Raw genomic sequence first — 14,288 nt, forward strand, 5'->3', positions numbered from 1 at the left:
GCGCCATTCTCAACCCCACCGCCTCTGCTCACTCTAGCCCGGCCTCAGCTCACGCTATGCCGCGGCTTCTGCTCACGCTAGGCGGCCATGTTTTTCGTTGTGAAAGCGAAACTGCTTTGTTTGGTCTTCCAAAAGAGGACACGACTACAAATCAGTGGTTAAGTTGTATTTACAACACTGTTCCAGAACAGTTTAACCCAAATATCCAGATGTGTGCAGCACATTTTATGGAGGACTGTTTACTGATCCTGGTAGAGTAGACTATAATGCCATCAGTTCTGACTCACTTGCCACTGATGATTCAAACGCGAGTTTTGGGCAGTGTAGAGTAGCACTTGTTGTTTGTCATTTCTCCGATCACAAATGCAGACAGGGTTTTATGTTTACGCGGTGCGATGCAACGCAACGCGTAAAAAGACAGTATAAGTCATTATAATCAGTAATTATGTCCCCACTGGATGCAACAAATGCCTCATTTGTAATGGGTTTTAATGTTTTTGTCTCGTCGATCCGGCCGGACACGGCATCAACAGTATGTGAGGGGCGTAACATTTCCATCACACGCTTGAGGTATTCGGCCAATCACAATGCACTGGATAGCTGGCCAATCACAGCACACCTCGCTTTTCAGAGCGATGAGCTTTGTAAAAATCGACGCGTTTCAAATAGGCGGGGCATAGAGGAGAAACAATAATGTACAGTATGTAGAAAATAATGTATTTTTTAACTTTTTTTTACTGTTCTTTTACTTTTTATACTTTAAACTTTACTTTAAATAATGTTATTTTTAGCAGCATCATATGACCCCTTTAAAGGAACCACAAATGGTTCTTCTATGACATTGCTGCTAAAACCCACTTTTGGAACCTTTATTTAAGTGCAGTTATTTTGGGATTTACATAATATTTTTTTCATTAAATACATTCTCAAATATAATAGCAAGGTTGAGCAAAATTCTGAATTTAAGAATTATCTCCTTTTCAATTCACGTGTTGGAATTTGAAATGAACTGGTCAACAAATTTGAAGAATTTCATTAGCCCAACAAAAGCTTTGTAACAAATAAATCATTTTATTAATAATTACATTACTTTTCAGTATTTAAGCAGCATATTTATTCCCTATATAATACATTTGATCCTAGATTGATTCAATATATTTCCCTTTGATGGTAGAAAAAAATTAAATATTGTTATAACAATTAATACAGCCATACAAACAGATTAAAATTTTTCATACAGCAACTCAAAATGACTATCACAGTTTTTGGATTACTTTATAAAAATAAACAGTTGTAATTCATACTAAAAATATTAATATATTTGTTCATATCCTATATGAGTTTCTTTGACTGTACCTTCCAATTATTCATACTTTCTTAAAAACAAATTCAACTGACAATTTTGCATCCTGTTTGCCACCTCATTTCAAATGCTCAATTCAATTTTGAAAAGCACACAACCCTGTATTATAGCAATTCTTTCAGTAAACAAGTTTTACCGGCTAGTAGACAGGCATCGGAAAACCACGTGTTGTGAAATGTAGCACAGTGCAGCAGATAGTGTGCCTGCAGGAAACCATTAATAGAGCAAAACACAATCCCTGACAGCATGATGTTAAGCGGATACGGCCGCCCTTTGGTCAGCAGGGAGTAGATGCAGCTCCTGCAAACCAGAGTGTTGATACATATCAAATACCATATTTTGGTCATCTGCCCAGTTCATTACACTTCCACTGTTATTATGTCTTTGTAATTCAACACCTGTTCCCAAACCTGTCGTGTTTTGTCCAGATCATGCTTCCGTTGAATTATTCAAACATTTCTCACTTTATTCATCTGCTTCTGTTTTGGCCCAGTTATGTGTAATTACTCAAATGAAACATTAATACATTTCTGCTGTTACGTTTGTGCAGCCTTGATTAATTGTCAGCACAGCAGGATAGTCTAAAGAAGCAAAAGAACATTCCACCCAGTTCCCTTTTGTCTTCAGATTAAGGGTATTTTTTCCTCATTTGTTCTGGATGAGCTAGATTACACATCAGGTTTGTGAAATGGCGTAACTGAAGTAAATGGAAGCAAAAAAGCTGTGACCGTATGTCATTGTGCAGTTGCTATAATCCATTTCTCTGGCCTGTCTGCATTTTATACTACTGATCTTTCATCTTTCAAGATGTTAAATTGCCTAGTAATTTAACATCTTGAAAGATGTTAGTGACATTTTGAATTCTTCTTCAGCCCCACCAATGATCTCCCACATTGTCCCATCGTTCACATGACTTACCTTTGGAAGTAGTGCAGGCAGAAGGTCCAGAGCATCAGGTGTCTCCCGGTGCCATTGTTTCCATCCGTGGTCAGCATCAAAAGCAGGGGAACCAGCAGAGCAGGAAGCTCCTGGAGGAACCAGGCTAGCCTTGCGGGCACCATAATGGAGCTGCCCGAGGAGTCCATGTAGCGGCCATAGGCAGCATGAGACTTCATGAGACATATAAAGTGCATCACCCCACCCAGGATCATCGCCGAGCTCAGGCCCCACACGAGGAGCTCCTGGCACTGCATGGAGGTTGACGTTCTGTCCGGTTCCAGACCAGGTTTGAGTCTAATGCTGTATATCCCCTCTCAACCCCTCACCAGAATTCTGCAAACACAGCGCCTCAGAGCAGCTCCTCCCCAAAAGCAGAGGGAGAGCCGAATCCTGACCATGCTACAGCATGCACCCTGCTGAAATGTGAGTATTCCTTTTTGCAAAGAGATTTCCCTTTTAACATATTGAGAGAGATTTTTTTCCACTAATGCACTGGTGGGGAGCATCAGCATTCATGTGGCAAACACAAGCTTGTCTGTTGTTTGTGCATCTCGGTGAGTCCTAACTGTTTTTGTCACCAGAAAGAAGAAGCATGTTGATATTTACCTGCCACACGCCTGGTTCTGTGAATTTATGTTCGGAAAGATGAACAGCGAAATTAGTTTCTCAGTATGTTAAAAGAGCAATAATCCAGTCTGTCTTTCTTTTATCAACCTGTTTACACAAATCGAAGCATGAAAAAACTAATTATTTTGAGTATCATCATATTTCCAGAAGACAAATGGGCATTTTTTGGGCTTGTTTTGGCATATACAGTGGGTACGGAAAGTATTCAGACCCCCTTAAATCTCCTCAGACTGTAAAAATAAAAAGATACTGCAGGCAACATTTGGGTTTCCTTACATTTCCACACTGGTAGAACCATTTGGGGAACCTTTAGGCACCTTGTGAAGGTTCCTCAAATGTGCACTTAAGTAACTTCACAGTTAAATACTTGTAATTATAATATTATTTAATATTAATATTGAGATAACAGTACTTAAATATTCTGAAGATTATTTAAAAATATATATTTAATATTTAATAATTAAAAACATACTTTTTATGTGTACTTATGTGTTCTGTCTTGTGAGTTTCTCAGATAGAAAGAGGTTCAACAGGAGGTTTCTTCAGTGTAATGATAATGAACCCTCAAAATCTTTTATTTTTACAGTGAAAAGTCAGGTTTATTTCCCTAAACACTTTGGCATAATCAATAGACAAGTTCAGACAATTTACACACTGCGGAAAAAGTTTTACCAGATCATACATCCCTATGGGTTATTGATGGATTCAGCTGACTTTCAGAAAAGCATGTGTCTACCTCTATAGCTTGCAACAGGCTGTTTCCTGTAATTAATGGAGCACCTGCTGAGAATTCTGATTAATGCAGTGCATAGAGAACTACATCAAACAGCAGGAAGTATTTCCCCTTGCACCATTTATTCATATTACCAATAACCTTTCAGTGTTTATGTCCCCGGTAAAAAGCAGTCACTCAATGAAAGTCACTTAAAACAACAGGGTGCTCAAGAAATCCAAGTCTTCAAATTATGTTTCCAAGGAAACGCTTAAAAGAATAAAATTTTACAGCCTGACTACTGATAAATTGATCTATAAAAATAACCCTCTAGTATTATTTTAATTTAAAAAATCAACAGTGAACATTAAGCTACTTAATTTTGATTGACATTGACTTCTAAAAGCATATTTCCATGCTCTGCAGAAATTGAAACTAAGTTGCCAATAAAAAATTAAACCAGTATTTGAATTTCAAAACAGATGAACCCAATTAACAAGTCTCCATTTTGTTTGAGAACATGTAAGATGGAGACTAACACTGAAGTCATTTCTGGAGATGAAACTTGCGGTCACCATAGCTGACACCTGTGTCCAAACGAAACCACCAAATGTTCACTTCACTCTAATGTGTTCAGTGCAACCTGAAATGGCTCATGAGATTTGAAGTGTCAATGCTGCTAAACTTAAGAACAGATTGATGAAGTGATATTTGCTGAGCTGGACCTATTAATGAGAACTACCGTCTCTTGTTCCCTGTCTTTAAAAAACTTGAATATGTTGAAGTTCTAATACAGAATAAATTCTAGTCACAAACTAAATGTCAAAGAAAAGGAAAAATAATTAGAATTCAAACTCTAAACTAATAGAAAAAGTGAAAAACACAGCACATCAGAATAGCGGTTTGTCCTGTAGAGCTTTTAATTCTAACACCTTGAAAAAATGAATGGCAGATAAAACAATCCCCCGCTTCAGTCAAAATCTACATCCTCAGTTACTAAAAATAAGGAGCCTGGGATTGTTTTATGACCTTTGATATCTAAAACAGTCAACAGCTATCTAAAGAAATAAACCAAGAATAAACAGGAAGTTCTCATCCCGCAGGAATTTTGCTGCATAGCACACAAAATGAAAAGGTAAACTGGTCTGCCATGCAGATGCACTGCATCCTCTTCCCATTTAGAATACACGCACGATAATGTGATGATTGCATGAGGCTGGCAAAGCAGTGCATGACAGGTGTTTTCAATAGAAAAGTACGTCTTCTAAAGCAATTCAGGAAAAGCTTTTCATGTGTCCGCTTTTATTAATTTAAGCCTTCACACTGCCATTCAAAAGTTTGGGGTTGGTAAGATGTTTTTTTTTTATGTTTTTGAAAGAAGTCTCTAATGCAGTTAATACAGGTAAAAACAGTAATATTGTGAAATATTATTACAATTTCAAATAACGGTTTTCTATTTTAATATATGTAATGTACTTTATTCATATGATGGCAAAGCTGAATTTTCAGCATAATTACTCCAGGCTTCAGTGTCACATGATCCCTCAGAAATCATTCTAATATGCCGATTTGCTGCTCAAGAAACAATTAATATTATTATCAGTGTTGAAAACAGTTGTGCTGCTTAATATTTCTGTACAAACTGTGACAATTTATTTCAGGATTCTTTCAAAAGTTCAAAAGAACATCAATTTTTGTTTAATCCGTTTTAACTTTATAAATGTCTTTACTGTTGCTTTTGATCAATTTATTTTTATTTTTTTTAAAGTCATTATGTTCTACAATTACTTGTCAAGACTAGTTAAGAATGATTACATTTGCAGATAAGTTGGCAAAAAAAAATAATAATAATAATACAAAATTCCAATTGTAGCCATAGCCATCTGTTAATATCCTCATGACTGCGAAACACGTTGATTGCTTTTGCTGCTCAGATCCTTTCAACTTACACATTTAGTTCATTTCACTTACTGCAGAATTGGAATGTGGTTTAAACTCACACATCCATGATTCCACGATCCTTCATTTAGAAAGGAATGGCAGAAAGACTATATCTTAAGCACATGACTCGTGTTTTAATATATGGCATCTTAAATGAATCTTGACCAACTCTGACTCCAATAACTCACAAACTGCTCGTAATCATGTCACAAACACAGAAAGGAATCGCAAACAATAAGACAAGTAAAAGAAACACCACAGCATAGTATCTTTTGTCATTACACTTTATTGTTTCTTTGCAACATCAGCCATGATTCTTGTCATATCTGGCGAGAATTCTGTAATGCTTCAATGTAACCTGAGATTCAAAAATGACTCCACTGAGGAGCGCTTCAATTAATTTCCACATAGGTTTGACAATGTGAGAACTGTTCATTTTTACGCAATAATAGTTCGAATAATAATAAACAGTGCTAACATAAAATTTTTTTTGAAACAATCCTAACAGTACAAGAACAGGTGTTTACCCTACTTTAAAAACAGTAAGAACTAATTCAACTGATTCAAGACAGACAATCAAGTCCTTTTAGTGGGTAAATGAAGGGTGGAAAACACAGGACCAAAACAAAAAACAAAAACATGTTTAACACTGACCCAAGGCACATCTGCATGGTATGACATGCTTTGTCTGTTTTCTGTTTGAGGATTTGGTTTGAGACATTCAAACCTTGATGGGGATGTAGAGGAGCCTTGCCGTTTTCCTTCCAATGGTCACCCAGGAAAAATCTTGCTGCACTGTGCTCTTTGGGAGGCCTGGAGTAGATGGAATAAAGAGGAAAGCCAGACAAAATGCCTACGCCTTTCAGAAAATCCACCTCTGGCGGTTCCTTGATATGGGTGTGCATAAATAACTACTACTCGGATGTTAAACATGGCTGCTAACTTGCATGTGAAAATAAAATTGTTTCAGAATAACCAAAATAAATTGAGGGTTGATGGGACAGAACGGCCATTTTGAGGCAGTCTGAAAGGGGTCCACCTGTACTGCACTTCAAACACTACTATATGCTTCCACAGAGTTTGAGATAAATACGTCAAATGCATCGTAAAACTAGAAAGCTAAATAATGGTAATCACAAAGAGAAAATAAACAGAACAGAATATAAGAATTTTAATTTGACTACAATAAAAAATTAGATGAAAGAAAAACTATTTTTTGGTATATCCAGAACAGTGGAGGGTTAGTGGGTATTGTGTAGCCCTTTACAAACTACAACAGGACCAACGCGGTAGCTATTACTACAATTCTCAGGGTGTACATGAACATAGCATGTTGCAGTCTGTCAACTTCCTTTTTCTCATTATTTATCAATAGGTGAGACATTATGTAGATTACATATGCAGACTTGCAAAAAGAGTGCAATGTCAATGGTTTGATTTTTTATTTAAACTTTAAATGTGTCTTGCTTTTAAATTACACAAAGGCTCTTCAGATACCTAACATCCTTGGAGGGTCAAAAGCAGATTTTGCCTCATTAAGACCAAAAACACAATCAAAAATCTGACCTTGCAACACCCAAAAGACTGCGACTGTACTTCAAGCTATAGCATCATCCAAGTTGCCTCACGTGGAAATCGGGGTACAGGGAAAGCTGTAGGAAGAGGAGGTTAGTATCTAACGTTAAATCTGGATTCGGGGTATGTATGAAGATTCCCAGCTGCGACAAACTTTGTATGTCCTTCCTATAGAAGAGGCGGGGGAGGATGGGGATACGTTGTCAGGAACGGGACGGGTGGGAGGGGCTTGGGTCTTCTAGGAGGCTCCGCGGCTCCTGGGAAAGTTCACCTCAATGAACGACGAGAGCTCCAGCAGCATAACTCACAGAGCTGTCCGACCAGTTTCGGCACTGGCTCGACTGCGCATAGTTTAGGAAAGAGAAGTTCATGTCTGTGCCGTTCTTTTTCAGTTCCGCCACGGCCTGATGGAGGGAAGAGAATCAATGGAGAGTCAACACTAAAGAGATGCTTTTAGACTTACAACGGTAATCTTAAAAAGCTTCATAATGAAAGAGCGGGTAGTTAGCAAGACATTAGTTAGGGGGGGAAAAAGGACATTAATAAAAGCTCTGCGACAGTTAAGTGCTAGGCTAATTACCATGCTTACGGACTGTCCATTATTTGCATTACTTTGCTGTTGCTTTGAGTCAACAGCAGTTTGCTAAATAAAATGTCCTGGGGGAAATTCATATAGTCTTTCATATGAATCATTCATTAGGTACTTACATTTAGAAGAACGCCGATGGGATGGCGACCACAAATAGTATTATGATATTTCTTCAAATAATTGCTAAAGGAGATGGGGTCCAACTGTTCTATAATTCCCATTCCCTTAAAAAAAAAGGAAATTAACATACATTCATACATTTCACTGACGTCAACAAAACTCTCATTACTGGCATTAATAATGTTGTAATTTTTAGTTTAGTTTTATTTAGGACTCTCTAATGTTGGATTTGACATTTGGTGTAGTTCAAACACGGTCCTTGTCCAGTAAATTACCATACAGAGGCAAAAGTACTTTGCCCAGTTGGTAAGCCTTTAATGAGGTTTGGGTTGCTAAGAGCATCTGCTATTTGACAGACTGTCATGGGTGGAATGTATTAAAGTCTGTCTTTGAATCACCGACTACCACAGTAACCATAACAATGACTCTTTAGCTTGGAGAAAGATTCCTCATCTTTTTTTTCTAGAACCTCCAATAGGATTAGCACATAGTGTATCCCAAACCAGAATGGGCCACTTGCATGTAAGCCTCATATGTCAGACATTACGTGAGTTACCAGGAGCAAAGGGGAATAGAAACAGGTTTACCATTTTGTCAAGGTGCTCGATAGATCTGTAGATCTCTCCTTGACTTTCATCGTAGTAGGTGTAACGGAAACGTTGACCTGTAGAACATATGAAAAAGTTCAAATTAAACGTTTAACTAGAGGTGGCACCAAAAAAAACCTTCATTAGGGATATTTGTATGGGTTCCAACTTCCTACCTATTTAAAGCATTCCAAAACACTCACTTAATAGGTTTAACTTTAATTAGGATGCTGCCATAGAAGTCTATGCTGCCTATGTAGGCAAAAGGCAGCTTTTGTTTCTGGCGAGTCACATTGAAGGAGAGCGTGAGAGTGGAGAGAATGTCTGTGATGCCGACATGATGTGGATGAGAAATGAAAGCATGTGTATCTTCTTTACCAGATTCATGCTGCTTTTGTTATCATTAGTTTGAGCAACATTTGATTTAGGGTGGTTAACAAGAATTTTGCCTTCCCCAATTTTTTTTGTATAATTACAAAAAAAGTATAATATAATAATACTTAACCGATGTCACACATTTACACTCAGATTACTGGACATTTGGTATATATATATATATATATATAGCTAATATGCTGATTTAGTGCTCAAATTTGTCAGAATAATCAGTATTGAAAACGGTATTAACATGGTGTTGGAAAAAATAAAAAAAAATAAAAAAAATAATTATTATTATTTGAAATATATATTTCTGTAACAATGTAAAATTCTTTACTGTCACATTTAACAATTTAAGTATTAAATTCTAAGTGTTATCTTCTTTCAAAAAACAAAAAAATATTTTGAATGGTAGTGTTCATGCTTCAAGTATTGAGTCTTCCCAGAATCTGAGGTATTCAGTGGATAATTCATGTTGTCCCAAACCTGTATGACTGACTTTCATCAGTGGAACACAAAAATGTTTCTGATATTTTGAAGATCTTGTGCACATAATGGAAGTCTATTAAGGTCTACATAATGGAAGTCAGTAGGGTCCAAAACAACACTCAACCACCTTTGACTTTCATCGTATGGAGGAGAAAACAGATCATTTGTAAAGTATCTTCTTTTGTGTTCCACAACATCATGGTGTGTAAATGATCACAGAATTTCCATTTTTGGGTGAACTGTTCCCTTAACGGTCCGGATGAAGATGTTCAATATCTGGTTGTTACCTCTCCATGGCTTTAGCGGTATAAGGCAGGTGCATTTCAATGCTGTGTTCGTCTTCATCTGTCTGCAGACTCATCCTCTCAAACATGCCTGTTTTCCACAGATCAGCATAAACTGCCAGAGAAAGAGATGGGGCAGGGAGAATTAAAGCCTTTGTGTTTTGAACTGAGGAGTTACAAAGATAATTACACAAAGCCTCATTAATATGAGCATCATCAAATAAAAGATTCTCATATTTGTGTTGCACATTTGTCATGTTTATAGCCACAAAACTATCGCATAATAACAAATTTAGTCATTTACAACATGGAAAATGTTGCAATCTCTTCTGCAAAGCTCCGTTTGAGATCAAATGAGCCAGATATTTAAAAAAATATATTCTGGGCGACACCTTTCTGTGTACTGTTATTCAATCAGTATTTAATCCTGCCAAGGTAGGAAATGAGATTGCTTACCCTTCTGGTCGATCCTCAGGTCGTACAGTGGCGTTCTGTAGACCTCGGCGGGGGAGAGGGCACAGCGAGACAGCGGCACATGGTGAGAGGGGCCGAGTATGAACACCCTCCGACTGATGCATAAGAGAGCGCTGCAGTTACCTCTCTCCCCACGGAAAACCCAACATTACGGCTACTTCAAGAGAATTTAAAGAAGCTCTGATGACAGGAAGGATACTTACGTGATGGAGGGGTCCACCTGCTTGTAGGCGTGGGCGGCACACGCGCCGCAGTAAGTGTAGCCAGCGTGCCTGCAAAAGACAGTTGTTTTAGAATGCAGAATCACAACTGAAACAGAAGGGGAAAAAAAGATGTTTGTCTGCTTTCACTCCACATACGGTGCTATAATGGCTCTAGCTGGACCAGCTGTAGATTGTGCTTGAGATAACCAGCCCTCGAGTTGTGCGTTAAGCTGGGATCCTAATTGTAAAGACAGGAAAATGTCATTAGGAAATATGAGAGAAGCAGACATAATTTTACAACTTTGAAACTTCAGCTGGGAAGATTATTTGAACGTCTTCCAAATGTATTTTGTACAGTATCAATTTCACCATGTAGAAATATTTTTGAAGCATGACAAGTTTATAATCTATTAATTATACATTACCGCAAAATATTGCAGACAAAGAAAATGAAGCCTATTTTAGCATAATTGTGATTTTAATGCATTATTTTCATGACAGATATTGTGTAAAACAAATGTTCAGGTAGACTTGTAAGAAAGCATTCTCTCTTTTGCTGTTATTTAAAAATAGCACTATGAAAATGTGCTTATTTGTCATTAAGCACATTTTCATCCCTAATGTTCATTGTTGTAATGCAACAACAACAAAATTCGCTACATGCTAAAAGATTTTATAATCAAGCATTCATTAATGGATTTCTATATTTCTAATTATAAATCAGTCAAACAAACAATGACTCAGTAGGTGAAATGGCTGTCCTGAATGTTGATTTCAGCAATATTTCAGCCTCAGACAGAGCCGTTGTCCCAGTCCTAATGACTTTCTTATCAGAGTATGACAGGACAAGATAACATTTTTGAGAACCAGTGAACAGATGAAGTTCAGCTGATTCTGTAAAAGGAATAATAAGAATACAACCAATTTGGTCAAATTTTAGCAGTTGTTAATCAAATCTCTACACTGTAATGAATCATACCATTACATCACTAATCATATTCCAAAGAGCAGCCAGGCCTGACTATTCGCGCATGTGCAAATGCATTAATTTTAGTGTCTGACTGACATGGCTTTGTATGGCTGATGCATATATTAATATATAGAAAGTTAGGTGGTTGAATGTGGTGATAGTGCTGATTTTATATAATGCAGTGTAAGAGATCATTTATATAATTTATTCTAGCACATATAAAGAATAAATCTAAAATATATGGGTTTTAAAAATGGTCAATTATATCAGTCTAGAACATATGAGGAATACCAATATAGCAGTCTCAAACATATAATACAGGTATAAATCAATTTAATATATAAATATAATTACCATTATTCAGGACTTTGTACAATTTGTCCAACTGAACTGACACACCTGTTAACTGGCCAAAGTTATCATTGCCAGATGAATAATAACTAGTCATGATCTGAAAACTGTAACTAAAGATATAAAAGTCATGCATGTCATATATGGTACAGTTACTCAGTGTGGGGAAAAGCATCAACAAAACACCAGAAGACACCACACTAAAATAAATGTGTGTTTTTCGGACAAAACACGAGCTCTAATGATGGTGACAGCATGCAGAATGCAGATCCTCATGTAAAGGCCAGCAGACTAGCTTCTGTACAGTGTAAATATATGTTATCTAGTGTGTGTGTGTGTAGCACTAGGCTTTTTGTTACTCTTTTTGAAGAAGAAAAATACCACCGGCCCTCTAAAGACTTTCATGTGCTGACTGTGCTCCCTGTATTAACTGGAATGGAACAGGACATAAATGCTGACCAATATAACAATAAACACAGTATTACTTGACATCAATATTGATGAAAAAACAGGTTTTATTCTCCATAAAACACAGCTGTCATGTACAGCTGTCATATGAACTTCATTAAATAGCTTTAGCCGTTAGCAGGGTAAGTCCAGCCTTCTGAACGGCGACAGAAGTTTATCTATCTGGATTTACTGATTCGGAAAAGTAGGGCTGGATAGCGTTAGCGTGGATGGTATATTAATCTGTGGTATTAGTTTGCGTGGTTGGCGTGTATGAAAGATTCACACACACCGGCTGTAGGCTAACCAGCTAACTGGTGGTCTGTTTTTGTTCTCAGCTGCTATTACACACAGAGAAGCTACACATTAACAATAGAAACACAAAAATAAACAACAACAGGCAACTCTGAGAGAAACACACAGTCTAGTCAATTTAAGTAAAATTTAAATGTAATTGGCTCATTGAAATGCCGCTATAATTATTCAAAATCATTTTTAACGTTTAAAGTAATTCATGAAATAATCATCTACATGCCAAGACAAATTAAATGAGATTTTTTTTGACCGAGGCCCACTTTTTTCTAGATATAGATTAATTTCTGAGCAGAATGAAATCTCTTTCAAGTTATTTTCTAACAAAATAAAGCTGATGTTTTATTCAGCATTTTAAATAAAGTTAGTTAGCTTTTAAAAGACCGTCAGTTCAAAAGGTACAAAAATAAAAAAACTCGTTCTGTTGTCTTTAAACCATTTTAGGCACAGCTATTTAATAATTCCCAGCTCATCGCACAGCCTCTGTATAAAAACAATGTGAGCTGCCTACCTAGGCAGCACTTTTGAGCGTACAGAACGTCCCAAAAATGCTGTCTAGATAGACAGCTCACTAGGTTTTGAGACACTGCCAGACTCAGACTCTCTCTCTCTCTCACACACACACACACACACGCAGCACACCGGACCTCAGGCCCGGGCTGCTCTCGGGTCTCTGGCTCTACCTGAGGCCGTGTACCAGCTGCCGGCGTGGCTCGCTTCTCTGCACACCATCCGGTTCGACATCTTGGTGCCCGCGCCGCCTATCTTGGTCCAATAAAACGTCGTCGGTGGGGGGGAAGAATTAACTAAAAACACTAAGAAAATATGCTAGCTCAAAAAGTATATGCCTGTGCTGAAACTGAGTGCCCAGTGAAGGAGTATTTTATATAATCTTGATATAAATGTGAGACATATAAGTAACGATACGCAAAAATATAAAGAGGTTGAGGGCTGCGGCTGTGAAGAACAAAGATCCGACCAGTTCATCCGCTCGCTGCCAAGTTTGTCTCTGTTATCCGGCTGGGCTAGTTTGGCCCATCTCGGCTTCCGTTCTGTCAGAAGAGCTGGGCGGGGAGAGTTGATTGACTGACTGAAGCGAAAGACTAATTGGTCGATTAGGATCAGGGGCGTTTCCAAAGAGATGCATATGTAGATAACGCTTTTATGATTGGATAGCTCAGTGTGTTTGGCTAAAACTCATTGGCGGAAAACAGATAAGGGCGTGTATTCAAAGATCGTTTTGTTGGTGAAAACATTTAGCTTTTGTAACATTCGCATAGGATTACAGACACTTTTGGTGTTGAAGAAGTGTACGATTTTTTAAGTGAAACGATAGAAGAGTGAGTGTGTCTTTTGTTTTATGATTGTCAAATTGCACACTTTGGAAACATTTCACATCTCTTTTATATAACTGACAGTAAAAGACGTCGTTTGTTATTGTGAACAAAATAAAAAGCATTGACAACATGCTAAAACTTATCATTTTTTTATTCACAAATGTATGATATCTAAATCTATCCCATTTTTTAAGGATTTTTGTTATGAGCTTGGGTTAAAACACAGATATACAATAACCTAACTAGACAAAATCTGTAAGAATGTATATTCTTTACAAGAGCATCCTATAACCTGTTCATCGTCAACGTCATCGTTTAATTATATATATATGTGTGTGTGTGTGTGTGTGTGTGTGTGTGTGTGTGTGTGTGTGTGTGTGTGAGTGTGTGTGTGTGTGTGTGTGTGTGTGTGTGTGTGTGTGTGTGTGTGTGTGAGTGTGTGTGTGTGTGTGTGTGTGTGTGTGTGTGTGTGTGTGTGTGTGTGTGAGTGTGTGTGTGTGTGTGTGTGTGTGTGTGTGTGTGTGTGTGTGTGTGTGTGAGTGTGTGTGTGTGTGTGTGTGTGTGTGTGTGTGTGTGTGTGTGTGTGTGTG

The 14,288-nt window shown here is 37.5% G+C and overlaps 2 protein-coding genes across 2 annotated transcripts in view; both read right to left on the bottom strand.

Annotated features, from left to right (window-relative positions):
* Positions 1-2,573, bottom strand: part of LOC107585529 (3-oxo-5-alpha-steroid 4-dehydrogenase 2-like) — a 3,975-nt gene extending 1,402 nt beyond the window's left edge. The window contains exons 1-2 of the mRNA XM_016272575.1: positions 2,282-2,573; positions 1,500-1,663 (exon numbers count right to left, since the gene is read on the bottom strand). Of these exons, the coding sequence (XP_016128061.1) occupies positions 1,500-1,663; positions 2,282-2,556 (439 nt within the window). The 5' untranslated portion in view covers positions 2,557-2,573. The remainder of the gene's footprint in view (positions 1-1,499; positions 1,664-2,281) is intronic.
* A 3,326-nt stretch (positions 2,574-5,899) lies between these two features.
* LOC107585530 (protein MEMO1) lies at positions 5,900-13,418 on the bottom strand. The gene is made up of 9 exons (XM_016272576.1): positions 13,045-13,418; positions 10,438-10,519; positions 10,282-10,350; positions 10,061-10,173; positions 9,608-9,719; positions 8,746-8,777; positions 8,454-8,530; positions 7,866-7,970; positions 5,900-7,561 (listed from the first exon to the last, which is right to left on the bottom strand). Exons 1-9 carry the CDS (start codon positions 13,103-13,105, stop codon positions 7,430-7,432), a joined length of 783 nt encoding a protein of 260 aa, XP_016128062.1. The 5' UTR covers positions 13,106-13,418; the 3' UTR covers positions 5,900-7,429.
* Positions 13,419-14,288: the final 870 nt, after the last annotated feature.

The sequence above is a fragment of the Sinocyclocheilus grahami genome, unplaced genomic scaffold (assembly GCF_001515645.1).
Source record: "Sinocyclocheilus grahami isolate Dianchi unplaced genomic scaffold, SAMN03320097.WGS_v1.1 scaffold71.1, whole genome shotgun sequence".
Classification (NCBI taxonomy): domain Eukaryota; kingdom Metazoa; phylum Chordata; class Actinopteri; order Cypriniformes; family Cyprinidae; genus Sinocyclocheilus; species Sinocyclocheilus grahami.

Coding starts and splice junctions, on each gene's coding strand:
- LOC107585530 (XM_016272576.1), bottom strand. CDS start 13,105: ATGTCGAACCGGATGGTGTGCAGAGAAGCGAGCCACGCCGGCAGCTGG. Junction 10,351..10,437: donor GCTAGAGCCATTATAGCACC/GTATGTGGAGTG, acceptor TGTCTTTTGCAG/GCACGCTGGCTACACTTACT. Junction 8,531..8,745: donor CTCTCACGCTCTCCTTCAAT/GTGACTCGCCAG, acceptor TATGTTCTACAG/GTCAACGTTTCCGTTACACC.